This window comes from Denticeps clupeoides, unplaced genomic scaffold (genome assembly GCF_900700375.1).
Source record: "Denticeps clupeoides unplaced genomic scaffold, fDenClu1.1, whole genome shotgun sequence".
Taxonomy (NCBI): Eukaryota; Metazoa; Chordata; class Actinopteri; order Clupeiformes; family Denticipitidae; genus Denticeps; species Denticeps clupeoides.
In genome coordinates this window covers 1-24,631 of record NW_021629893.1, presented here as the reverse complement: position 1 = coordinate 24,631, position 24,631 = coordinate 1, and the positions used below count along the sequence as shown (strand labels likewise).

Below are 24,631 nucleotides of genomic sequence, written 5' to 3'. Positions count from 1 at the left end.
TTATATGCAGAGAGAGAGTTTGTAATGTTTGGGAATTATTTAATTCTTATGCTAATTTCCGCCTGCTATTAGCGCTAAGCTAACGGGGTTCAATAATTTTCCTGTGTTTTAGCTGCCTATATTTATATTCTAGGTAAAATGTTCTAGTGCTGGTTAGCTGCTTATGTAGGATTGTATTGTCTGTTTCATGTTAGATTACTGTAAGCAGTGTTATTAATCAGTGTTGTGTATCATATCATGTTCTGTGGAGTGTTTGCTTATGTATGCTTTCTGTGTTTCTTGTAGACCACACACACACACACACACACACACACACAGACACACACATACTTCGTTAATAAATAAGATAATTGATAAGCTGGCCTCCAGGCTCCTGATTCTCTGACCGGAATCAGATCCTATTGTCGCTTCACCAGTGTAACACGTCGTGGGAGTGGTAGAATCTACACGACAAGACGTGTGAAACTCAAGAAAGGCAAAGGAGATTTCATTCATTTTTTCTTTATAGATTCTTTATTGACTGAAATATCCTACTGTGTCTTTCTTTTTACCTTCAGAGATGGGGGGACCAGGCGAGCAGTACTGGAGGCTCGGAGTATACCAGGTGCAGTGCGAGGTGTAATAAGGGCTGTGAGGTAGGATGGTGCTACTCCATGTTTGGCTTTGTAGGCCAGCATCAGTATTTAGAACCTGATGGGTGCAGCTACTGGGAGCCGGTGGAGGGAACGTAGCAGAGGGGCGGTGTGGAGAACTTGGGAAGGTTGAACATCAGTCGTGCTGCTGCGTCCTGTATGAGTTGTAGAGGTCGGATGGTACATAGAGGTAGATTCTTGTTTACTGCTACTTTCACTTTTTAATCATTATTATTGGTGTGTTTTACACTTGGCCAACACACTCGCGTCTGAACCAGAAGAGCACCAAGTTCCAGGTTCAAACCCCACTTACTACCATCGTGTCCCTCTGTCCCCAGGGGGACTGTCCCCGTCACTACTGAATGTAAATGTGTTGTTACGGAACACGTAAAATAATATAGTTGTATATAATCCAAGTGAAATATAGTACATGGTGAACTATACAACATGGTTTTTAATGTTTGTCTTGTGTTTTGGACGTGTGAAGCTCAAGAAAGTCAAAGGAGATTTCATTCATCTTTTCTTTATAGATTCTTTATTTGGCGTATTTGCATTTTGTAATAACGCTCATGTTACGCTCGCCTTTGCGATGTCCGCATAGCTGCGTCCTGTTCGCCAGCCTCCCTGATGAACCTGGCCAGCCTGGTTCTTGTACTGTTTTCTTTTCTCCACGTCTCCTTGTGAAGCTTCTCGAAGATGCTCCAGTGCTGCTCTCATGTCCGCTGTCTGCTCGAGTTGCCCACACAGTTCCTTCTCCCTTCTGAGGAGGACCTTCAGGGTTTCCTCAATCTCCTGCCTCTTGCTTGTACTGTTTAAGTCCTGGAAACGTTGTCGCACTTGGTGGAGTCGATGTTGTGGAGGGCGATGAGCAGCTCGCCGGGGGTCAGCGGAGACATGGAGGAGCTGCCTTCACCTGCAGGAACACACACATCTCAGCGCCGAGCTGCACAGAAGATGCTGGGGACAGCAGGACGAAACGCCAGCTTACTGTGCTGGGTGCCGAGGAGCCGGTTGAAGACCTCCTTCACCACGATGGGGTTCAGCTTGATGAGCTTGGGTAGAGCCTGAATCACCAGGACAAGATCATGACTTGGTATCACACGCACTCACACACTGACTGCATCAACGCAACCCACCTTCTCCAGGCCGTTGATGACGGGAATGAGGAAGCGGACATCAGGAACCCGCTTGTGATAGAGATCCCGGACCCTCTCCACCAGCTCTGGAGAGGGGGACACTGAGGAGGAACACACACGTTCGGACTCTCGTCTTGATGGTAACACTCGTTACGAACGGCGGGCACAAATAGAACGGACCTTTATCGGTGAGGATGTGCAGGCAGCGGGTGACCAGCGTCTCGGCTCCTTTAGGACAATTCTCCACCAGCAGCAGCAGGTCGGGGGAGTTCATGCCCATTACTGTAAATTGAATCACAGTACCTTCAAAATACTGTAATTGTTATTACAGCAATAATCTGAATACTGTAATCATTGTTACAGTAGTAAGCACAGACTGTATTTGCAATCACAGTAATAAAGTGCTGTACATTTCATTACAGCACATATTAGGCTACTGCAATGTGCATGACTGCATTATTTGTTATAATAAGTAATTTATAAAATATTGTTATAAAATAAAAATTATACCATACAATACAATGAAGATGCGTTTTTTGTCGTAAAACATTTCATTTATTTTTTTAAAGCAGTTTACAAAAAGTTTTACTTTGTAAAAAACACTATTTTCCCAAACAACCCTTTCTCTTCAGGTAAACCAATTTAAACACCAAGGCCAAGAATTATTTTGTAACACTTCAATGCTTATACAGATAATTAAAAAAAAATACTTTTTTGTACTTTTTACATTTCCCTTTTCAGACATTGGTTTGTATGTGCAGTCACTGTATCCTGTAAAGTTAATTGATAATATAATAAAATTAACAATAAAACACACAAAAGCATCACCATATAGACAACTATCACATATTTCAGGTTTTGTTTTTTGTTTGTTTGTTTTTTTACAAATACAAAAATTCCAAGTAAGTAAAATGTTCAGTTAAAAGAAGAATTGTAGAAAAATGCATTTGTACGAAAACATTTCAATATTCAACCAATAAACTGTTCAAGACTGACTTTACTGGTCCCAATGACATATATGATTCCTGCGCCGTTTCTTCCTATACTGAATATGTCTTCTAGGGCTGGAATCTTCTTCCCTGAAGTGGAAGGACAAAGAGGCATAAGTTACTAATGTAGAGTAGAAATGCAAAGGCAGCATTAATCCACACTATTGGCTCTATGACAATTTTTTGAGACTCCCTACTTCCCATTGGAAACGTTTGGAAATGTTTCTATTACTACATGAAGGTGCAGTAGCCTAGTAAAATACACTACACACACATGCACAGTTTTACATATAGAAACACACAAACAAGAGGGCATCTGTAAGACACTGCCCTGTACAGTGAATAGGTGTAGCCAACCCTGGTCCTTGAGGGCCACTGTCCTCCTGCTCATTTTCCAACCATCACTGCACTTACAGCTTCTGAATGCCTGGATCAGGTGTGTTCAGTCAATCAGTGGGTAGAACCTGGAGGATCAAGGTTGTCTATCCCTGCTGTAGAGTATTTTATTTCTGCAAAGTTTAAATAAATATAAATTAACAGTCTCACCTGATATCAATTGTTCTGCCAGTCATACTCGATAAAGCCTCTGATAAACGATGCCACGTGTGGATTGAGGGATTCATTTTTTCGTTGCACCATCCTGCCAGTCCTTCTGCTCAGCTGGACCTTGGAAGAACACTTGCTTTGCTCAGGATTTATCCTGACAATAAATCTGTAAATTCATAAGATGCCATATATTACCCCAGGAGAAAAAACTTACAAAGATTTGGTCCAATATAGTGATATTTGCTGATCCATGTGAGGGTAATAAATTATTGAAGTTTGGTACATTAACCTCTCACACTTGTAATTTTGTGAATACTTTGTGCTACTTCCGATTCTCTAATATACCATAGAATGCAGAACTATTTTCTACTTTGTTTCACTACTCAGCAGCTGTCCGGACCCATATTCAACATATAGGGGAAATATATTGGCAGTGCTAAAGCAGAAAATTGTTCCACCAGAGTGTTGAGGACAAATGTTGGTTTCAGATATCCTTCACAGCAAATTTGTAGCTTTGTAGTGCATCTCAAAATGTATCTGTATTTATCCATACATTTTCCAGTGTCAATTTAAACATCACAGAAGAGCTGGAGCCATTTCTAGCTGTCATTGGGAAAGAGGCAGGGTACACCCTGGACAAGTTGGTGATTACAAAGATGACATACAGATGCATACAAACATTCACGCTCACACCTATGGGCAATTTAATTTCAAGAATGTTAGAGCAATACACTCCAGTAAAGCTCTTGTTCTCACAACAGGAAAGGAACAGATCTGTTGATGTATTACACTAATGGATCAGCAAGTACCAATATATGGGTAAAAATATAAAAATAACAAATTGGTTATTTATAATATAACTGAGGATTGTCCCTGCAAAGAAATATCATTCTTTGCATTTGAAAGACATACTGATTACAGTATGTAGTTGAACTGACTGTTTGGCTGGTGTTTGCTACAGATTCATATCCTGAAAAAAAAGTATGTGACAGACTTAAACATGTAAAGCCAAAATCAATAATGTGTCAAAATGTATTCACTAGTTGGAAATGACACTCCTCAGGTTAGATGATCAAAGTCCAAAAATGCAGCGTCTTACCTGTTGCAGTGTCCTGTGTCGCCTAGGTCGGTTTCCGTTGACCATACCAACGGTTGCTAGCGAAGAAGAAAACAATTGTCAAGCTAATTAGCTGTAGCTAGCTAACAGACCGACAAGCAATACTTGAAAAAATTAACATTTAGCTAAATTAGTGCTAGTGTGCCGGAGTTAAATGGTTACACTAGATTTATAAATGTATTTCTTCTTTTTTTGTGTCTTTTATTTTCTTATTTTCTAAAGACTTTTATTTTGTTTACCTGTATTCTGATGTGGGTAAGGGAATTATAATGATAATCCGGGTGTTTGTTTAATTGTAGAATGTTAAAATGTGTTAATGTTTCTGGTTATGTCAAATATGTTTCTGTATTTTTGTTTGTTCAATTTATGATTATTATAAAAAGTTATGTGGGTTCTAAAACTTTGATCACCCCCGAAAAGTGGTTGGATGCGGCCGTGCCCTTGGGTTAGTGGGTTGGAGACCCGGTTTAGTTCTCTTAGACACATGGCATGAGCTGTGAGAGAGAGAGGTGCAGAGAGACGCGAGTTGTGACGCGATGTTCTGGCGTGACCTTGCTTTTATACAGAATACACTTTGCACGGAAAATTTCTTGGGTGTCAGCTCGTCAATTACGGTTCAAGAAAAGAAATAAAAAAATTACACAACGCAGAAGAAGGACCGCTACACTAGGTTAAGCTAATACACGTACTGTAGCAAAAAACATTGAGTTGATTTACCTTTCTGAAGTCAAAGGACGAGGATCTTCTTTCATGAAAATAATGCGAAGTTGGCCATCAGTACTTCATTTCTTAATATTGAGGATGTAAAATTAAAAACGCTGGGTCGTCCTCTGGCTTCATGAAATATATCCTAGAAATATGATTTCTGTGTTCCGAATAACTGAAAGATGAGAAATATGAAAATTCCTGCTCAAAATTATTGTATTATGATATACAGCAATATGGTTTTACTGTAAAACAACAGCCGCCTAGGAATTTAAACCATGATGCTTTGCAAATCTACAGCAACATGCTGTATACAGGTTCTACAGTACGGATTTGTTCATTATACAGTAATAATGCTGTGAAAACTACAGAAATGTGTTAGTGTCATGTGTCTCGTGTGTCTTCACCGTTTATTTACCGTGCGTTAACTAAACTTCGGCATGAACGTCAATCTTGTGTTTCGGTCGCTAGTAAAAGTTTTCATGTGAACGTCAGTCTTCGTCCTCGTCCTCCTGCGGCGTGGGGTCCGCCTCCTCGGTCACCTCCGGCCCGCCGGGGAACTCGCGCTGGGGGTCGGGGGGCAGCGCCGGCGAGAAGGCCGCGTCGCTCTTCACGCCCCAGCCGATGTAAACGTTCTCGAACTTCCTGCGGGGAGACCGGGACGCGGTGATGACGGGCGACGCCCCCGGCCTGCGGCGAAGCGGGGGACGAGGGCGGAGGACAGCCGGGAGCTCCACGGTGGCAGCCGGTCGATTTCTACACCAAACGCAGAAACGTGGCGCGTTACCGTGGTTACGGAGGAGGAGGCGGACCGGCGGCATCTCGCACGCTCACCTGCGTCTTCAGACAGCGAGGTGAAGAGGGCGGGTCCTTCCTCCCGTTCCGGCTCCTCCTCTTCATCTTCATCAGGTTCCGCCGCCGGTTTCTCCGCCGGGTTCACCCACACGCAGCGGCCTTGGACGAACCGCAGTATCAGCGGCGGGTTCTAGAAGGTCCGAGGTGACGGTTAAATACGAAGGACGGACCTGAGTCAGGATGTGCGGGACGTGGTGCACCCAGGAGCGCCTTCCCTTCTCTGTCCTGGCGTCCATCATCTGTCTGTTTCTTCTTCTTTTTTCCCGCGTCGTCACTCATCATCTCGTCATCTGACCTCACGCGCTAATCTCGCGAGAACTGCCACCTTCAGTACCTGTAGTAGCTACTGCAGGCGGCACTTATCGCGAGATTAGCGACACAACTCTGATTATTTTTTTTAAATAACGCAGATTAAAATACGGGAGATTTACGGGAAAATACTAATACGGGAGGACGGCGGGAATGAACGGGCCAAAACGGGATACTTGACAGGTATGCCCGGGGGACACAGTCAGGGTTAAGCGTCCCGCTCAGGGACACGATGGTAGTAAGTGGGGTTTGAACCTGGAACTTTGTGCTCTTCCGGTTCAGACGCGAGCGTGTTAGCCAAGTGTAAAACACACCAATAATAATGATTAAAAAGTGAAAGTGGCAGTAATTTGATTTGGGACAAATAGCGTTGACAGCACCTTGTGTGTGTGGAGTTTACATGTTCTTCTGTCTCGGTGTGGGTTTCCTCCTGATTCACTGTCCAGAGAGGCACTTTTTTTTCAGCAAGAACAAGAGCCCAGAATTAATGTGATTGGCTGATATAATTTTTTTCAGCCAATCACAATGTTTCTGAGCTCTTGTTCTGTAGCGTAATCAGCTGAGTGAAACCAGCCAATCACAATGTTCTTAAGATCTTGTTCCTCCATCTGATTGGCTGAAAAAAAAGTGACATCATCAGCTTCGCTCTATTTAAGAGGTGAGCCGTGAAGAGCTTAATCATTTCAGATTTACGAGAGTTCAGTATAGAGGTAGAGAAATGAAGGCGTGGAAGGCGTGGAAGAAGTTTGTTAGGTGGACCAAGCGTCGCTTCTTCAAGAAGGACGTTTCCGTTGAGCCCAAAATGACCGATCTGAAATCAGCTCAGATGGGTCAGGTTGAGGTGTTCGGGGAACAGCTCGGCACACTCGAGGCGGTGACGGAGACATTCCTGGAAAGGGATCCCGGTCATCGTAAAGAAGTGGAGGAGATGTTCATGGCCTCTAATAACAATCTGGAGATGGCTATTCGTGACACGACACAGAACAGCCTGGCTTGGCGTGAAGAGCTGAGGCAAATTGCCATCCAGGAGGCTGAGAATGAAGTAAAAGAAAGACTGAGAGAAGAACAAGATCTGGAACGGCTGCAATGTGAGGAGCTTGAAGCACAGTTGAACGTGGAGAGACACAACAGAGAAGAAGCAGAAAGGCGTTTCTGTAACGTGAGAGAAACTGGAAAGCAGATGGAGATGGAGACACAGCTCCATACGCAGCTGGGGAGCATGCAGGCTCTTTATGAAGAGACGCTGCAGAACGAGAAGAAGGAGCAGGAAACGCTGAGAAGTCAAATGACAGATGAGCAGAGCAGGAGAGAGAAAGCTGAAAAAGAGCTTGAAGCAAAAAGAGAAAGCAGGAAAGAGGCAGAGAGGCTTCTCCTGGAGACAGAGACAAAGTTCCGTCATCAGCTGGAGAGCAAAGACAGTCTCCACGAGGAGACGCTCCAGCAAATGAAAAAGGAACTTGAGATGATGACAGCCGAACGTGACCATGAGCACAGAGCACGAGAAGAACTTGAAAAAGTGCTCCTTGAAGAAACATCTACCAGGAACGAACTGGAAAAACGTTTCCAGGACTTAAACAATACAAGCAAGAGGCAGGAGATTGAGGAAGCCCTGAAGGTCCTCCTCAGAAGGGAGAAGGAACTGTGTGGGCAACTCGTGCAGACCGCGTACATGAGAGCAGCACTGGAGCATCTTCGAGAAGCTTCACAAGGAGACGTGGAGAAAAGAAAACAGTACAAGAACCAGGCTGTCCAGGTTGATCTGGGAGGCTGGTGAACAGGACGCAGCTATGCGGACATCGCAAAGGCGAGCGTAACATGAGCGTTATTACAAAATGCAAATAAAGAATCTATATAGAAAAGATGAATGAAATCTCCTTTGACTTTCTTGAGCTTCACACGTCCAAAACACAAGACAAACATTAAAAACCATGTTGTATAGTTCACCATGTACTATATTTCACTTGGATTATATACAACTATATTATTTTACGTGTTCCGTAACAACACATTTACATTCAGTAGTGACGGGACAGTCCCCCTGGGGACAGAGGGACACGATGGGGTTTGAACCTGGAACTTGGTGCTCTTCTGGTTCAGACGCGAGTGTGTTGGCCAAGTGTAAAACACACCAATAATAATGATTAAAAAGTGAAAGTGGCAGTAAAAAATAATCTACCTCTATGTACCATCCGACCTCTACAACTCATACAGGACGCAGCAGCACGACTGATGTTCAACCTTCCCAAGTTCTCCACACCGCCCCTCTGCTACGTTCCCTCCACCGGCTCCCAGTAGCTGCACGCATCAGGTTCTAAATACTGATGCTGGCCTACAAAGCCAAACATGGAGTAGCACCATCCTACCTCACAGCCCTTATTACACCTCGCACTGCACCTCGTATACTCCGAGCCTCCAGTACTTCTTTAGAGAATATTTAGATGAACTTGTAACCTTCTTCTTGTCAAACTTGTGTACAGAATCTACAACAGAATGAATAAAAAGATTGTATTCATAGTTGGGGGTCCTAGTGAACCGGAATTGATCTCTTCATCAATGGTAACTTGAAAGCACGTTGTAAGTCGCTCTGCCAAATGCCGTAATTGTAAATATGACGCGGTGTAATAAAGTGCTCATCATCATTTCTAACTGTGTCTTGTATGAAAGATCTATTTAGGGCAGCTAGACATGATTCTTCTCATGTCCTGATTGGTCTGTTTAAGTTCTCACCTGCAACATTGAGTTTTTTAGCTGTAATACGATATGGCGACACGGTCCAAGTGTGGCCCCGTAATCGGAAGGTTGCAGGTGTGGATGCCGAACCACCAAGGTCCCCTGGTTCAAAGCACGGTCCCCACAAGCTGCTCCCTGGGCGCCTGTGATGGTGCCCACTGCTCACAAGGGTGACGGTTAAATACAGAGGACACGTTTCACCGTGTGCTGTGCTGCGGTGTTTCACAATGACAATCACTTCACTTTCACTTGTAGAACCTGACAGAGTTCTAACCGTGAAGCTGTGTGCCATCACTAAGAGCTGAGTACGTTCCAGAGACAGTTCCAGAACAAATCACAGTCTGGTTTACCTCAACGTCGGGGAGGATCTGCAGACCCGCTCGCAGTCTCGCTTTGTTGGCGCAGGTAAACCGCTTCGGGTCGACCAGAGTTGTGGAAGTGGAGCACGTTGATTAATCGGACTGACCGTTACTGACCTGTTGCCATGGAGACCATTGGTCGAAAAATTTGCATACACTCATTGGATTCATTATCCAATTTATTCCCTTTAACTTGCATGATATTACACCATTCGACGTGGACGGGAAAAGTCTCTGTATTTTAAATAGCTTTTAAAAGTAACAAATTGAAAATAGTTTTAAATATGCATCATGGCAAGCCCTATTAGTGACTAATCACTTTTAATCGATTGAGTCCGAACAAAAACATTTATTGACATGTGCAAATTGACGTTTCTGAGACTTTCATTGTTCAATCTAATGCCAGAGAAAATTTAAGTTTAAAGACGTTATTGTCATTGCACAATCATACTTAGTACTACAGCACGACGAAATTGAGGTCCTGTACAGCAGTCCCAGTGCAAGATAAGATAAGATAAACCTTTATTAGTCCCACAAGTGGGAAATTGCACTTGTCACGGCAGAAAGTGACAGAAGCAGAAGGTAATAGCATCACAAAAAAATAACATAAATATGTATCTGTATAAGTAGCGATTAAAATATACTTTATGTCAAAAATGATTGATGACATATCAGCATAAGGAAAAAGCGCATGATTTATGACCACCTACCCTTCTACCTTCTCCCCTTCTCCACCGGACACCCAGCGCGTTATTTATGACCTCCTACCCTTCTACCTTCTCCCCTTCTCCACCGGACACCCAGCGCGTAATTTATGACCTCCTTCCCTCTCCCCTCTCTCACCCTTGGACACCCAGCGCATCCTCTCACAGTCTTAGATGTCATATAATCACTTATACAAGCTTTTAAAAAAACAGATGTCATATCACTAGTTTACAAACTATGGCTGTTGTGGGAGAGGTCATAAACCGGTATACCTCTACTTTTAAAACAGAAACCTTATTTTTAAGTGTATGGTTTTACTCAACCTACTGTTTCAGTGTTTAACACGTTTAAACACAATACTTACACAAACTTATTTTAAAAATACAAACGCATACGCTATTCATATACTGACTGAATATGGTAGAATCCCATTTTGTATGTAGGAAGCATCACAGAACCTTCTCGCCCCACTCTATCGCTCTCTCCCTTGTGTCACATTACAGATGTCATATACACTTAGACTAACTTTTAAAACAGATGTCTTATCACTTGTTTACAACTATGGCCATTGCTAATGGCTTATGACCCCATTTCTCCCAAAGCCATCCCTTTCCCCACCGCACTTCCCTTCCCGGTTTCATCTCACATTCTTCCCCGACACCTTGCAGAGTCTCATATTGACACACACACACACACACACACACACACACACACACACACTTAGACTATTTTTAAAACCATATTTTAATGATATATGGTTTAAAAGGATTTCTAGTTAAAGAAAAACAAGTTTAAACACAATACTTATTTTAAATATACAACACATTCAGTCGTTTTTCCAAAAGATACATAACACAATGGTATGTAGGAGGCATCACATCACTGGCACGCACACACACACACACACACACACACACACACAGACTTTTTCTTTTTCTTGCTAAAATAAAACTAATCATAACACTGTTTTATGAACAAACCTTTCTCACAGAAACGTTAACAAACTATAATTTCTATTTAATTGAACCACACACAGACTTCTGTTTATCAAACTGATATATTTATGAACATGAAAAAAAAACTCTCAAATCCTACTTTAAAACGTTGAAAACCACAATTCTTTTTAATCATGTTGTTTTTTTTTTCACTTTGGATTATGTAATGATAATTGTTGGAAAAATGTATATATGTTATCATGTAATTACTTCTTTTATTCATATCCTTTAAGCACGAATATGTATTAATCCTTGGAATATTACTGACAACTCTTAATCATTAACAAATCTCAGAGCAAAGGTTTTAAGCTTGCAGGACAGCATGACCGCGACCTGAGGACCAACAACAAGCAGACTATGATGAACCAGAGTCCAATCACCTGAAGAATGTCACCATGACTCGACCCAAGATCAATTCATAAGACTACGTGTAATACACAATTATTAACTAATATGGTGTGATTTTATGTGAACCCTAATGAACCTACCAAATAAAAGAAGGAGATGCGATGAAGGACGCCTGAGCTTTTGGAGGCCTGTTGTAAGGCGTGACTTCCATTCGCTCTCCTTGCAAGTAAAATGGACTCAAATGCTTTGTGTCTTTCTTCTCTTTGTTTAGTAAATGTTAGACTGACAGATAAACCTAACATTTAATATTGAAAAATATACCTACACACTTCTAACCACTTTTTGTAGTTGTTGTAGTTCACATCAGATATATATATATTTTAGACATGATTTTTTATTATTATTATCAAGTAACTTCAAATAAATTTCTCATGTTAACAATTTCATATTTTCTAAAATCGTATCAAGAGGTGTGATTTTTAGAGAGGGGGGTTGTGACTTTTAGGGCTATAATATCAAGAATTTAAAGTTTCAGTTATTTTTTTAACCTTCTTATGCTGAAGGGCTTCACTGTTCGTATATTTACTATTTGTATGATTGACACACACACACACACACACACACACACACACACACACCCACACAACATACTTTTTCTTTTCCTTGCTAAAATAACTTATTAAAATAATAATAAACTAATCGTCACGCTGTTTTATGAACAAGCCAGAGGTATTTCATTTATGGTTTTCAGATGATATGACACACAAAACGTTAATAAACTCTAATTTTTATTTAGTTGAACCATACACAGACTTTTGTTTATCAAACTGATATATTTATGAACATGAAATATTTTTTTCAAGATTCTTTTCAGAAAAAAAAAAATCCTACATTTATTAACAATGTTAATTTCTTCTGAAACCATCCCAGCTTGTGACCGCTCCTCATTGGCAGTAACAAGATCTTCACCACCCAGCAGATAACCAACTACTATTTAGTGCTCGCTTGAAACTGATGTTTGCAAAAATGACCATTGTTGGTGGTTTACGAACCCCTCATATCAATGACACAGACCCACAGTTCACACACCCTTAGACTATCTTTTAAAACAGAAACCTTGTTTTTCACTCAAGGATTTACTCAACCTATTGTTTCAGTGTTAAACACATACTAAACACAATACTAATTTTAATACAATGCAAACACTGTTAATATACTTACTGAATATGGTATCCCATCAGTCATTTTCCAAAAGATACATCACATAATGGTATGTAGGAAGCATCACACCATTGACACAGGACATAACCTGTTCGCACACACACACACACAAACAGACTTTTCCATGCCAAAATAAAACTAATCATAATGCTGATTTATGAACAAACCTTCTCCAAAGGTGTCTCATCTATGGTTTCCAGATGATATGCCACACAAAAACTAATCGTAACAATGTTTTATGAACAAACCGTTCTCCAAAGGTGTCTCATCTTTGGTTTTCAGAAGATATGCCGCACAAAAACGTTAACAAACTATAATTTCTATTTAATGAACCTCACACAGACTTCTGTTTATCAAACTGATATATTTATGAACATTGAAAAAACTTTTCAACATTCTTTTTAATCATGTTTTTCCACTATGGATTATGTAATGATAATATTGAAAATATATACCTACTCACTTTCTAACCACTTTTTAATATAGTTCACATCAGACATATATATATTTTAGACATGGTTTTTAATATTATTATCAAGTAACTTCAAATAAATTTCTCATGTTAACAATTTCATATTTTCTGAAATCGTATCAAGGGGTGCGATTTTTAGGGAGGGGGCATGCAACTTTAGGGCTATAATATCAAAGAATTTAAAGTTTATTTATTTGTATATTTTTTCTACAGTATATTTGTATTTTTTATCCTTCTGATGCTGAAGTGCTTCATTGTTCGCAGATTTTCTATCTGTATGATTGATTCTCGCTGGTCATATTATTAGGTAGACCTCGTTAGTACTCGGGTGGACCACCTTATGCCTTTAGAACCACCTTATTCTTCATGGCATAGCCTCAAAAAGGTGTGGAAATATTCCTCAGATATATTGAGCCATACAGACATGATAGCATCATGTAGCTGCGGCAGATTTGTCTGCTGGTTGTCTATGATATCCGAAGCCAATATCCGAAGGTGTTCTGTTTGGATTGAGTCCTGGTGAATGTAGAGTACAGCGAACTCAATGTCATGTTCAAGTAACTAGACTGAGATAGTTTGAGCTTTGTGACTTGGTGTATTATGCTGTATTTAAGTAGCCATCAAGTAGCCATACACTGTGGTAATAAGGGAATGGACATGTCAGCAGCAATACTAATTTATGTGTACATCTATGGTATTTATCAGAAAGCCTTATCCAGAGTGACTTACAATCAGTAGTTACATGGACAGCCCCCCCCCCCTGAGAGACCAACACCAGCCTGAACCACTAGATCCAGGGTTGGATGCATCCATGCTTACATAATGATTACACCACATTTTGACCCTACCAACAGAATGTTAAATTGTTTTGATAATTCTCCAGTCTTCAGTTTTCTAGTTAATAAAGTAGAATAAAAAAAAAAATTAAATATACTTTTTGGCATTTACTGTCAATATTACTCTTCCACAAATAACTTGAAAATACTAAAGATCCTTCAATACAAATCAGATATTTAAAACTTGATGTGACAATGACAACATATGACAACCACCACATATCTTTTTAAACACAAGACAATATATGTTTTAATGCAACCCAGCAACATTACTTCATGGCCATTTACAAGAACCCTCTAAGGTGTCAGTGCTGAACTGTTTGGTTGAAAAACTTAAATCCCCCCAAAAAATCCAATAATTGGCTAACAATTGGCATAAACATATGAGGTGCTGCTTTTCTAATGCTTACAAAAAAACAAACACTAAGTTTACTAAATAATGAGGTCTTATCAGGTCTTATCAGTGAACAATACCGAGATAATTATAAAAAAATTATTATAAAAATGCATGAATTAATTATTCCTCGCACTCATACTGTACTTGGAGAAAATGGAATGTTTTGTGGTAACGTTTAGCACTGTTACGCGCACTATTACGCACACTTGTGCTTGCTCTGGAACGGGCAGATGGTCGTCCTGGTGGCAGCGCTGATCAGACAGCCGTGTATACATTTATTTTAGCAAAGTAACTGTATTCGGATTATCACTCATTTAAACGGTACATGCATTCCGTCACTCCCCAACACTGTCCACATACATTGGTTGTTCTGACATTTTGAGTCTGCCCTATATCCTGTGACATAAACAAGGCTTTTTGTCTACACAACTGTTGCTAACCGGATCTTTTCTCTTTTTCAGACCTGGTAAACCCTACATATGGTTGTGCATGACAGTAGATCACCAGTTTCTAAAAACTCCAACTGTGTCTCGTCCAAAACAACTTAAATATTCTTTTACCCAAATTCTAATGACCGGTTTGGACTTCAGAAAATTGTTTTCACCACGTCTAGATGCCTAAATGCAAATCTGATATAATCTGGATCTCAGAAGCTAAGAAGGCTTGGGCCTGTTAGTACTTGGATGGGAGACCTCCTGGGAATACCAGGTGCTGTAAGCTTTAAAACTGTTGAAAACTTTTAAAATGAAGTTTTTTTGGCATCGCTTTGTTAGTTTTTTTTCTAAAAGTAAGTTAAGAGGTATTTCACTCTGTGATATGTTTTCAAGCCCTAGGTTGTTTAAAAGTCCAAGATTTTCAAGCAGAGATGGCTTACGGCCATACCAGCCCAAGAACGCCCGGTCTCGTCTGATCTCGGAAGCTAAGAAGGCTTGGGCCTGGTTAGAACTTGGATGGGAGACCTCCTGGGAATGCCAGGTGCTGTAAGCTTTAACTGTTGAAAAACTTTTTAAATGAAGTGTTTTTGCATCGCTTTGTTAGTTTTTTTCTAAAGTAAGTTAAGAGGTATTTTCACTCTGTGATATGTTTTCAAGCCTAGGTTGTTTAAAGTCCAAGATTTTCAAGCAGAGATTGCTTACGGCCGTACCAGCCCAAGTACGCCCGGTCTCGTCTGATCTCGGAAGCTAAGAAGGCTTGGGCCTGGTTAGGACTTGGATGGGAGACCTCCTGGGAATAGCCAGGTGCGTACTTTAACTGTTGAAAAACTTTTAAAATGAAGTTTTTTTGCATCGCTTTGTTAGTTTTTTTCTAAAGTAAGTTAAGAGGTATTATCACTCTGTGATATTTTTCTAAGCCTAGGTTGTTTAAAGTCCAAGATTTTCAAGCAGAGATTGCTTACGGCCATACCACCCCAAGAACGCCTGGTCTCGTCTGATCCTGGAAGCTAAGAAGGCTTGGGCCTGGTTAGTACTTGGATGGGAGACCTCCTGGGACTGCCAGGTGCTGTAAGCGTTAACTGTTGAAAATCTTTTTAAAATGAAGTTTTTTTGCATCGCTTTGTTAGTTTTTTTCTAAAGTAAGTTAAGAGGTATTTTCACTCTGTGATATGTTTTCAGCCTAGGTTGTTTAAAGTCCAAGATTTTTAAGCAGAGATTGCTTACGGGCCATACCAGCCCAAAGAACGCCCTGTCTCATCTGATCTCGGAAGCTGAGAAGGCTTGGCCTGGTTAGTACTTGGATGGGAGACCTCCTTGGAATGCCAGGTGCTGTAAGCTTTAACTGTTGAAAAACTTTTTAAAATGAAGTTTTTTTGCATCGCTTTGTTAGTTTTTTCTAAACTAAGTTAAGAGGTATTTTCACTCTGTGATATGTTTTCAAGCCTAGGTTGTTTAAAGTCCAAGATTTTCAAGCAGAGATTGCTTACGGCCATACCAGCCCGAGAACGCCTGGTCTCGTCTGATCTCGGAAGCTAAGAAGGCTTGGGCCTGGTTAGTACTTGGATGGGAGACCTCCTGGGAATACCAGGTGCTGTAAGCTTTAACTGTTGAAAAACTTTTTAAAATGAAGTTTTTTTGCATCGCTTTGTTAGTTTTTTCTAAAGTAAGTTAAGAGGTATTTTCACTCTGTGATATGTTTTCAAGCCTAGGGTTGTTTAAAGTCCAAGATTTTCAAGCAGAGATTGCTTACGGCCATACCAGCCCAAGAACGCCCGGTCTCGTCTGATCTCGGAGCTAAGAAGGCTTGGGCTGGTTAGTACTTGGATGGGAGACCTCCTTGGAATGCCCAGGTGCTGTTAAGCTTTAACTGTTGAAAAAACTTTTTAAATGAGTTTTTTGCACATCGCTTTGTTAGTTTTTTTCTAAAGTAGGTTTAAGAGGTATTTTTCACTCTGTGATATGTTTCAAGGCAGCCTAGGTTGTTTAAAGTCCAAGATTTTACAGCAGAGATTGCTTACGGCCATACCAGCCCAAGAACGACTGGTCTCGTCTGATCCTGGAAGCTACGAAGGCTTGGGCCTGGTTAGTACTTGGATGGGAGACTTCCTGGCAATGCCAGGTGCTTTAACTGTTGAAAAAAACTTTATTAAAAATGATTTTTTTTGCATCGCTTTGTTAGTTTTTTTCTAAAGTAAAGTTAAGGAGATATTTTCACTCTGTGATATGTTTTCAAAGCCTAGGTTGTTTAAAAGTCAAGATTTTCAAGCAGAAATTGCTTATTTGGCCATACCCAGCCCCAAGAACGCCCGGTCTCGTCTGATCTCAGAAGCTAAGAAGGCTTGGGCCTGGTTAGTACTTGGATGGGAGACCTCCTGGGAATGCCAGGTGCTGTAAGCTTTAACTGTTGCAAAACTTTTAAAATGAAGTTTTTTTTGCATCGCTTTGTTAGTTTTTTTCTAAAGTAAGTTAAGAGGTATTTTCACTCTGTGATATGTTTTCAAGCCTAGGGTTGTTTAAAGTCCAAGATTTTCAAGCAGAGATTGCTTACGGCCATACCAGCCCAAGAACGCCCGGTCTCGTCTGATCTCGGAAGCTAAGAAGGCTTAGGGCCTGGTTAGTACTTGGATGGGAGACCTCCTGGGAATGCCAGGTGCTGTAAGCTTTAACTGTTGAAAAACTTTTTAAAATGAAGTTTTTTTGCATCGCTTTGTTAGTTTTTTTCTAAAGTAAGTTAAGAGGTATTTTCACTCTGTGATATGTTTTCAAGCTAGGTTGTTTAAAGTCCAAGATTTTCAAGCAGTAGATTGCTTACGCCATACCAGCCCAAGATAACGCCCGGTCTCGTCTGATCTCGGAAGCTAAGAAGGCTTTGGCCTGGTTAGTACTTGGATGGGAGACCTCCTGGGACTTGCCCAGGTGCTGTAAGCTTTAACTGTTGAAAAACTTTTTAAAATGAAGTTTTTTTTGCATGGCTTTGTTAGTTTTTTTCTAAAGTAAGTTAAGAGGTATTTTCACCCTGTGAATGTTTTCAAGCTAGGTTGTTAAGTCCAAGGGGGATTTTCAAGCAGAGATTGCTTACGCCGGCTTTACCTACCCAAGAACTGCCCGGTTTCGTCTGTCTCGGAGCTAAGAAACTTGTGGGCCTGGTTAGTACTTTATGATGGGAGACCTCCTGGAATACCAGGTGCTTTAGCAACTGTGAAAACTTTTATAAATGATTTTTTGATCTCGCTTTTTTTGAAAGTAACATTTTCACTCTTGTTAGTCTAGGTTTCTCTACAACATTCGCAAGATTCGGCCTTTTCTCTCACAACAGGCTACGCAGCTCCTCGTCCAGGCAATGGTCATCTCCAAACTCGACTACTGTAACTCTCTCCTGGCTGGAGCCTCTGCAGTCACCATAAACCACTCCAGATGGTCCAAAATATGGCAGCCCGCCTCATCTTCAATCAGCCAAAAATACACCCATGTTACACCTCTCCTTACCTCCCTCCACTGGCTCCCGGTAGCTGCTCGCATTGAGTTCAAATCCTTGATGCTTGCCTACAGGGCTGTAAATGGAACTGCGCCCTCCTACATCAACACACTACTACCTAGATACACTCCTACACGCTCTCTCAGATCGGCAAACGAAAGGAGACTAAAAATTCCTTCTTCACGGGGTCTCCGATTCCAATCATGTCTGTTCTCCGTTGTTGTCCCTGGCTGGTGGAACAACCTACCCTCCTCCACACGACTAGCCGAGACTATCACCACTTTTAAGAAGAAGGTGAAAACCCTCTTATTCCAAAAATATTACAGACAAATTTAACACATACACATGCATACACATTTAACAACAAAATACAAAATGTATAAATACATTATAATTTTCTTAGTCTAGCACCCACACTCTCCGAGCATGTTCTTACAATGACAAGTCTAAGCCTTATCAGGGCTCTTAGTTTGTATACTTGATATTTCTATAGAAATCGAACGAGAATTGCTGGTGTCTTCCCATTAGTAAGTCCTTTGGGATAAAAGCGTCTGCCCAAATAAAGTAAAGTAAAGTAAAGTAAAGCAGAAGATTGCTTACGGCCATACCACAGCCCGGAGAACGGCCCGGGTCCTTCCTGATCCTGGCAGCTAAGAAGGCTGGACTGGTTAGGACTTGGATGGGAACCCATCCGGGAAATACCAGGTGCTGTTAAGTAACTGTTTAAAAACTTTTAAAATAGAAGTTTTTTTGCATGGCTTTGTTAGGTTTTTTTCTAAAGTCAGTTTAAGAGGTATTTTCACTCTGTGATATGTTTTCAAGCCTAGGTTGTTTAAAGTCCAAGATTTTCAAGCAGAGATTGCTTACGGCCATACCAGCCCAAGAACGCCCGGTCTCGTCTGATCTCGGAAGCTAAGAAGGCTTGGGCCTGGTTAGTACTTGGATGGGAGACCTCCTGGGAATACCAGGTGCTGTAAGCTTTAACTGTTGAAAAACTTTTTAAAATGAAGTTTTTTTGCATCGCTTTGTTAGTTTTTTATCTAAAGTAAGTTAAGAGGTATTTTCACTCTGTGATATGTTTTCAAGCCTAGGTTGTTTAAAGTCCAAGATTTTCAAGCAGAGATTGCTTACGGCCATACCAGCCCAAGAACGCCCGGTCTCGTCTGATCTCGGAAGCTAAGAAGGCTTGGGCCTGGTTAGTACTTGGATGGGAGACCTCCTGGGAATACCAGGTGCTGTAAGCTTTAACTGTTGAAAAACTTTTTAAAATGAAGTTTTTTTGCATCGCTTTGTTAGTTTTTATCTAAAGTAAGTTAAGAGGTATTTTCACTCTGTGATATGTTTTCAAGCCTAGGTTGTTTAAAGTCCAAGATTTTCAAGCAGAGATTGCTTACGGCCATACCAGCCCAAGAACGCCCGGTCTCGTCTGATCTCGGAAGCTAAGAAGGCTTGGGCCTGGTTAGTACTTGGATGGGAGACCTCCTGGGAATACCAGGTGCTGTAAGCTTTAACTGTTGAAAAACTTTTTAAAATGAAGTTTTTTTGCATCGCTTTGTTAGTTTTTATCTAAAGTAAGTTAAGAGGTATTTTCACTCTGTGATATGTTTTCAAGCCTAGGTTGTTTAAAGTCCAAGATTTTCAAGCAGAGATTGCTTACGGCCATACCAGCCCAAGAACGCCCGGTCTCGTCTGATCTCGGAAGCTAAGAAGGCTTGGGCCTGGTTAGTACTTGGATGGGAGACCTCCTGGGAATACCAGGTGCTGTAAGCTTTAACTGTTGAAAAACTTTTTAAAATGAAGTTTTTTTGCATCGCTTTGTTAGTTTTTATCTAAAGTAAGTTAAGAGGTATTTTCACTCTGTGATATGTTTTCAAGCCTAGGTTGTTTAAAGTCCAAGATTTTCAAGCAGAGATTGCTTACGGCCATACCAGCCCAAGAACGCCCGGTCTCGTCTGATCTCGGAAGCTAAGAAGGCTTGGGCCTGGTTAGTACTTGGATGGGAGACCTCCTGGGAATACCAGGTGCTGTAAGCTTTAACTGTTGAAAAACTTTTTAAAATGAAGTTTTTTTGCATCGCTTTGTTAGTTTTTATCTAAAGTAAGTTAAGAGGTATTTTCACTCTGTGATATGTTTTCAAGCCTAGGTTGTTTAAAGTCCAAGATTTTCAAGCAGAGATTGCTTACGGCCATACCAGCCCAAGAACGCCCGGTCTCGTCTGATCTCGGAAGCTAAGAAGGCTTGGGCCTGGTTAGTACTTGGATGGGAGACCTCCTGGGAATACCAGGTGCTGTAAGCTTTAACTGTTGAAAAACTTTTTAAAATGAAGTTTTTTTGCATCGCTTTGTTAGTTTTTATCTAAAGTAAGTTAAGAGGTATTTTCACTCTGTGATATGTTTTCAAGCCTAGGTTGTTTAAAGTCCAAGATTTTCAAGCAGAGATTGCTTACGGCCATACCAGCCCAAGAACGCCCGGTCTCGTCTGATCTCGGAAGCTAAGAAGGCTTGGGCCTGGTTAGTACTTGGATGGGAGACCTCCTGGGAATACCAGGTGCTGTAAGCTTTAACTGTTGAAAAACTTTTTAAAATGAAGTTTTTTTGCATCGCTTTGTTAGTTTTTATCTAAAGTAAGTTAAGAGGTATTTTCACTCTGTGATATGTTTTCAAGCCTAGGTTGTTTAAAGTCCAAGATTTTCAAGCAGAGATTGCTTACGGCCATACCAGCCCAAGAACGCCCGGTCTCGTCTGATCTCGGAAGCTAAGAAGGCTTGGGCCTGGTTAGTACTTGGATGGGAGACCTCCTGGGAATACCAGGTGCTGTAAGCTTTAACTGTTGAAAAACTTTTTAAAATGAAGTTTTTTTGCATCGCTTTGTTAGTTTTTATCTAAAGTAAGTTAAGAGGTATTTTCACTCTGTGATATGTTTTCAAGCCTAGGTTGTTTAAAGTCCAAGATTTTCAAGCAGAGATTGCTTACGGCCATACCAGCCCAAGAACGCCCGGTCTCGTCTGATCTCGGAAGCTAAGAAGGCTTGGGCCTGGTTAGTACTTGGATGGGAGACCTCCTGGGAATACCAGGTGCTGTAAGCTTTAACTGTTGAAAAACTTTTTAAAATGAAGTTTTTTTGCATCGCTTTGTTAGTTTTTATCTAAAGTAAGTTAAGAGGTATTTTCACTCTGTGATATGTTTTCAAGCCTAGGTTGTTTAAAGTCCAAGATTTTCAAGCAGAGATTGCTTACGGCCATACCAGCCCAAGAACGCCCGGTCTCGTCTGATCTCGGAAGCTAAGAAGGCTTGGGCCTGGTTAGTACTTGGATGGGAGACCTCCTGGGAATACCAGGTGCTGTAAGCTTTAACTGTTGAAAAACTTTTTAAAATGAAGTTTTTTTGCATCGCTTTGTTAGTTTTTATCTAAAGTAAGTTAAGAGGTATTTTCACTCTGTGATATGTTTTCAAGCCTAGGTTGTTTAAAGTCCAAGATTTTCAAGCAGAGATTGCTTACGGCCATACCAGCCCAAGAACGCCCGGTCTCGTCTGATCTCGGAAGCTAAGAAGGCTTGGGCCTGGTTAGTACTTGGATGGGAGACCTCCTGGGAATACCAGGTGCTGTAAGCTTTAACTGTTGAAAAACTTTTTAAAATGAAGTTTTTTTGCATCGCTTTGTTAGTTTTTATCTAAAGTAAGTTAAGAGGTATTTTCACTCTGTGATATGTTTTCAAGCCTAGGTTGTTTAAAGTCCAAGATTTTCAAGCAGAGATTGCTTACGGCCATACCAGCCCAAGAACGCCCGGTCTCGTCTGATCTCGGAAGCTAAGAAGGCTTGGGCCTGGTTAGTACTTGGATGGGAGACCTCCTGGGAATACCAGGTGCTGTAAGCTTTAACTGTTGAAAAACTTTTTAAAATGAAGTTTTTTTGCATCGCTTTGTTAGTTTTTATCTAAAGTAAGTTAAGAGGTATTTTCACTCTGTGATATGTTTTCAAGCCTAGGTTGTTTAAAGTCCAAGATTTTCAAGCAGAGATTGCTTACGGCCATACCAGCCCAAGAACGCCCGGTCTCGTCTGATCTCGGAAGCTAAGAAGGCTTGGGCCTGGTTAGTACTTGGATGGGAGACCTCCTGGGAATACCAGGTGCTGTAAGCTTTAACTGTTGAAAAACTTTTTAAAATGAAGTTTTTTTGCATCGCTTTGTTAGTTTTTATCTAAAGTAAGTTAAGAGGTATTTTCACTCTGTGATATGTTTTCAAGCCTAGGTTGTTTAAAGTCCAAGATTTTCAAGCAGAGATTGCTTACGGCCATACCAGCCCAAGAACGCCCGGTCTCGTCTGATCTCGGAAGCTAAGAAGGCTTGGGCCTGGTTAGTACTTGGATGGGAGACCTCCTGGGAATACCAGGTGCTGTAAGCTTTAACTGTTGAAAAACTTTTTAAAATGAAGTTTTTTTGCATCGCTTTGTTAGTTTTTATCTAAAGTAAGTTAAGAGGTATTTTCACTCTGTGATATGTTTTCAAGCCTAGGTTGTTTAAAGTCCAAGATTTTCAAGCAGAGATTGCTTACGGCCATACCAGCCCAAGAACGCCCGGTCTCGTCTGATCTCGGAAGCTAAGAAGGCTTGGGCCTGGTTAGTACTTGGATGGGAGACCTCCTGGGAATACCAGGTGCTGTAAGCTTTAACTGTTGAAAAACTTTTTAAAATGAAGTTTTTTTGCATCGCTTTGTTAGTTTTTATCTAAAGTAAGTTAAGAGGTATTTTCACTCTGTGATATGTTTTCAAGCCTAGGTTGTTTAAAGTCCAAGATTTTCAAGCAGAGATTGCTTACGGCCATACCAGCCCAAGAACGCCCGGTCTCGTCTGATCTCGGAAGCTAAGAAGGCTTGGGCCTGGTTAGTACTTGGATGGGAGACCTCCTGGGAATACCAGGTGCTGTAAGCTTTAACTGTTGAAAAACTTTTTAAAATGAAGTTTTTTTGCATCGCTTTGTTAGTTTTTATCTAAAGTAAGTTAAGAGGTATTTTCACTCTGTGATATGTTTTCAAGCCTAGGTTGTTTAAAGTCCAAGATTTTCAAGCAGAGATTGCTTACGGCCATACCAGCCCAAGAACGCCCGGTCTCGTCTGATCTCGGAAGCTAAGAAGGCTTGGGCCTGGTTAGTACTTGGATGGGAGACCTCCTGGGAATACCAGGTGCTGTAAGCTTTAACTGTTGAAAAACTTTTTAAAATGAAGTTTTTTTTGCATCGCTTTGTTAGTTTTTATCTAAAGTAAGTTAAGAGGTATTTTCACTCTGTGATATGTTTTCAAGCCTAGGTTGTTTAAAGTCCAAGATTTTCAAGCAGAGATTGCTTACGGCCATACCAGCCCAAGAACGCCCGGTCTCGTCTGATCTCGGAAGCTAAGAAGGCTTGGGCCTGGTTAGTACTTGGATGGGAGACCTCCTGGGAATACCAGGTGCTGTAAGCTTTAACTGTTGAAAAACTTTTTAAAATGAAGTTTTTTTGCATCGCTTTGTTAGTTTTTATCTAAAGTAAGTTAAGAGGTATTTTCACTCTGTGATATGTTTTCAAGCCTAGGTTGTTTAAAGTCCAAGATTTTCAAGCAGAGATTGCTTACGGCCATACCAGCCCAAGAACGCCCGGTCTCGTCTGATCTCGGAAGCTAAGAAGGCTTGGGCCTGGTTAGTACTTGGATGGGAGACCTCCTGGGAATACCAGGTGCTGTAAGCTTTAACTGTTGAAAAAACTTTTTAAAATGAAGTTTTTTTTGCATCGCTTTGTTAGTTTTTATCTAAAGTAAGTTAAGAGGTATTTTCACTCTGTGATATGTTTTCAAGCCTAGGTTGTTTAAAGTCCAAGATTTTCAAGCAGAGATTGCTTACGGCCATACCAGCTTAAGAACGCCAGTTTTGTCTGATCTCGGAAGCTAAGAAGGCTTGGGCCTGGTTTAGTAAACTTGGAATGGGAGAACTCCTGGGAATGCCAGGTTCTTTAAATGTTGAAAAACTTTTTAAAATGAAGTTTTTTTTGCATCGCTTTGTTTAGTTTTTTTCTAAAGTAAGTTAAGAGGTATTTTTCACTCTGTGATATGTTTTCAAGCCTAGGTTTGTGGTGGAAATTCTGCCGTCCGGGCAGCTGCAATAAAGGAAGTCAACTGAATTGATTATCCAAGTTTATTTTACCGCGCGCAAGGGGACTCACAAGAGAACTCCCCCCGCTTGTTTACAGTTCACAAGCATTTATACATCTGGGGTGTACAAGGTCGAAAAGCAAGCTCGCACCATTTTTGACAGTGGCGCCCATCAACGTCACAGAACCTTTCTTTTATCAGTTTATGTCTAGTTTTTGCGTCAAACTTTTGCATCAACAAGGTCAGACCTAAGA

The 24,631-nt window shown here is 40.9% G+C and overlaps 1 protein-coding gene, 22 non-coding genes and 6 pseudogenes across 23 annotated transcripts; 28 read left to right on the top strand and 1 right to left on the bottom strand.

Moving 5' to 3' along the window:
• Positions 1 to 1,355: 1,355 nt before the first annotated feature.
• On the bottom strand, positions 1,356 to 2,047 carry LOC114776722 (symplekin-like). The gene is made up of 4 exons (XM_028966837.1): positions 1,949 to 2,047; positions 1,769 to 1,869; positions 1,621 to 1,696; positions 1,356 to 1,545 (listed from the first exon to the last, which is right to left on the bottom strand). The coding sequence occupies exons 1-4, from the start codon at positions 2,040 to 2,042 to the stop codon at positions 1,445 to 1,447; spliced, it is 372 nt and encodes a 123-aa protein (XP_028822670.1). The 5' UTR covers positions 2,043 to 2,047; the 3' UTR covers positions 1,356 to 1,444.
• A 13,173-nt stretch (positions 2,048 to 15,220) lies between these two features.
• On the top strand, positions 15,221 to 15,339 carry LOC114776741 (5S ribosomal RNA). The gene has a single exon (XR_003745677.1). It is a non-coding gene; the product is annotated as a 5S ribosomal RNA (ribosomal RNA).
• A 143-nt stretch (positions 15,340 to 15,482) lies between these two features.
• LOC114776747 (uncharacterized) lies at positions 15,483 to 15,601 on the top strand (annotated as a pseudogene).
• A 141-nt stretch (positions 15,602 to 15,742) lies between these two features.
• Positions 15,743 to 15,861, top strand: LOC114776742 (uncharacterized; annotated as a pseudogene).
• Positions 15,862 to 16,004: 143 nt separating this feature from the next.
• Positions 16,005 to 16,124, top strand: LOC114776746 (uncharacterized; annotated as a pseudogene).
• A 143-nt stretch (positions 16,125 to 16,267) lies between these two features.
• LOC114776739 (5S ribosomal RNA) lies at positions 16,268 to 16,386 on the top strand. The gene has a single exon (XR_003745675.1). It is a non-coding gene; the product is annotated as a 5S ribosomal RNA (ribosomal RNA).
• A 144-nt stretch (positions 16,387 to 16,530) lies between these two features.
• Positions 16,531 to 16,648, top strand: LOC114776748 (uncharacterized; annotated as a pseudogene).
• A 414-nt stretch (positions 16,649 to 17,062) lies between these two features.
• On the top strand, positions 17,063 to 17,183 carry LOC114776743 (uncharacterized; annotated as a pseudogene).
• Positions 17,184 to 17,328: 145 nt separating this feature from the next.
• On the top strand, positions 17,329 to 17,448 carry LOC114776740 (5S ribosomal RNA). The gene has a single exon (XR_003745676.1). It is a non-coding gene; the product is annotated as a 5S ribosomal RNA (ribosomal RNA).
• Positions 17,449 to 17,592: 144 nt separating this feature from the next.
• Positions 17,593 to 17,714, top strand: LOC114776744 (uncharacterized; annotated as a pseudogene).
• A 1,408-nt stretch (positions 17,715 to 19,122) lies between these two features.
• LOC114776738 (5S ribosomal RNA) lies at positions 19,123 to 19,241 on the top strand. The gene has a single exon (XR_003745674.1). It is a non-coding gene; the product is annotated as a 5S ribosomal RNA (ribosomal RNA).
• Positions 19,242 to 19,386: 145 nt separating this feature from the next.
• Positions 19,387 to 19,505, top strand: LOC114776737 (5S ribosomal RNA). The gene has a single exon (XR_003745673.1). It is a non-coding gene; the product is annotated as a 5S ribosomal RNA (ribosomal RNA).
• Positions 19,506 to 19,649: 144 nt separating this feature from the next.
• LOC114776736 (5S ribosomal RNA) lies at positions 19,650 to 19,768 on the top strand. Its single transcript, XR_003745672.1, has one exon. It is a non-coding gene; the product is annotated as a 5S ribosomal RNA (ribosomal RNA).
• Positions 19,769 to 19,912: 144 nt separating this feature from the next.
• LOC114776735 (5S ribosomal RNA) lies at positions 19,913 to 20,031 on the top strand. Its single transcript, XR_003745671.1, has one exon. It is a non-coding gene; the product is annotated as a 5S ribosomal RNA (ribosomal RNA).
• Positions 20,032 to 20,175: 144 nt separating this feature from the next.
• On the top strand, positions 20,176 to 20,294 carry LOC114776733 (5S ribosomal RNA). The gene has a single exon (XR_003745669.1). It is a non-coding gene; the product is annotated as a 5S ribosomal RNA (ribosomal RNA).
• A 144-nt stretch (positions 20,295 to 20,438) lies between these two features.
• Positions 20,439 to 20,557, top strand: LOC114776732 (5S ribosomal RNA). The gene has a single exon (XR_003745668.1). It is a non-coding gene; the product is annotated as a 5S ribosomal RNA (ribosomal RNA).
• A 144-nt stretch (positions 20,558 to 20,701) lies between these two features.
• LOC114776731 (5S ribosomal RNA) lies at positions 20,702 to 20,820 on the top strand. The gene has a single exon (XR_003745667.1). It is a non-coding gene; the product is annotated as a 5S ribosomal RNA (ribosomal RNA).
• A 144-nt stretch (positions 20,821 to 20,964) lies between these two features.
• On the top strand, positions 20,965 to 21,083 carry LOC114776730 (5S ribosomal RNA). Its single transcript, XR_003745666.1, has one exon. It is a non-coding gene; the product is annotated as a 5S ribosomal RNA (ribosomal RNA).
• Positions 21,084 to 21,227: 144 nt separating this feature from the next.
• On the top strand, positions 21,228 to 21,346 carry LOC114776729 (5S ribosomal RNA). Its single transcript, XR_003745665.1, has one exon. It is a non-coding gene; the product is annotated as a 5S ribosomal RNA (ribosomal RNA).
• Positions 21,347 to 21,490: 144 nt separating this feature from the next.
• Positions 21,491 to 21,609, top strand: LOC114776728 (5S ribosomal RNA). Its single transcript, XR_003745664.1, has one exon. It is a non-coding gene; the product is annotated as a 5S ribosomal RNA (ribosomal RNA).
• A 144-nt stretch (positions 21,610 to 21,753) lies between these two features.
• Positions 21,754 to 21,872, top strand: LOC114776727 (5S ribosomal RNA). Its single transcript, XR_003745663.1, has one exon. It is a non-coding gene; the product is annotated as a 5S ribosomal RNA (ribosomal RNA).
• A 144-nt stretch (positions 21,873 to 22,016) lies between these two features.
• On the top strand, positions 22,017 to 22,135 carry LOC114776726 (5S ribosomal RNA). Its single transcript, XR_003745662.1, has one exon. It is a non-coding gene; the product is annotated as a 5S ribosomal RNA (ribosomal RNA).
• A 144-nt stretch (positions 22,136 to 22,279) lies between these two features.
• LOC114776725 (5S ribosomal RNA) lies at positions 22,280 to 22,398 on the top strand. The gene has a single exon (XR_003745661.1). It is a non-coding gene; the product is annotated as a 5S ribosomal RNA (ribosomal RNA).
• A 144-nt stretch (positions 22,399 to 22,542) lies between these two features.
• Positions 22,543 to 22,661, top strand: LOC114776724 (5S ribosomal RNA). Its single transcript, XR_003745660.1, has one exon. It is a non-coding gene; the product is annotated as a 5S ribosomal RNA (ribosomal RNA).
• Positions 22,662 to 22,805: 144 nt separating this feature from the next.
• Positions 22,806 to 22,924, top strand: LOC114776750 (5S ribosomal RNA). The gene has a single exon (XR_003745680.1). It is a non-coding gene; the product is annotated as a 5S ribosomal RNA (ribosomal RNA).
• Positions 22,925 to 23,068: 144 nt separating this feature from the next.
• Positions 23,069 to 23,187, top strand: LOC114776749 (5S ribosomal RNA). The gene has a single exon (XR_003745679.1). It is a non-coding gene; the product is annotated as a 5S ribosomal RNA (ribosomal RNA).
• A 144-nt stretch (positions 23,188 to 23,331) lies between these two features.
• LOC114776745 (5S ribosomal RNA) lies at positions 23,332 to 23,450 on the top strand. The gene has a single exon (XR_003745678.1). It is a non-coding gene; the product is annotated as a 5S ribosomal RNA (ribosomal RNA).
• Positions 23,451 to 23,595: 145 nt separating this feature from the next.
• LOC114776734 (5S ribosomal RNA) lies at positions 23,596 to 23,714 on the top strand. Its single transcript, XR_003745670.1, has one exon. It is a non-coding gene; the product is annotated as a 5S ribosomal RNA (ribosomal RNA).
• A 144-nt stretch (positions 23,715 to 23,858) lies between these two features.
• Positions 23,859 to 23,977, top strand: LOC114776723 (5S ribosomal RNA). The gene has a single exon (XR_003745659.1). It is a non-coding gene; the product is annotated as a 5S ribosomal RNA (ribosomal RNA).
• The last annotated feature ends 654 nt before the right edge of the window (positions 23,978 to 24,631 follow it).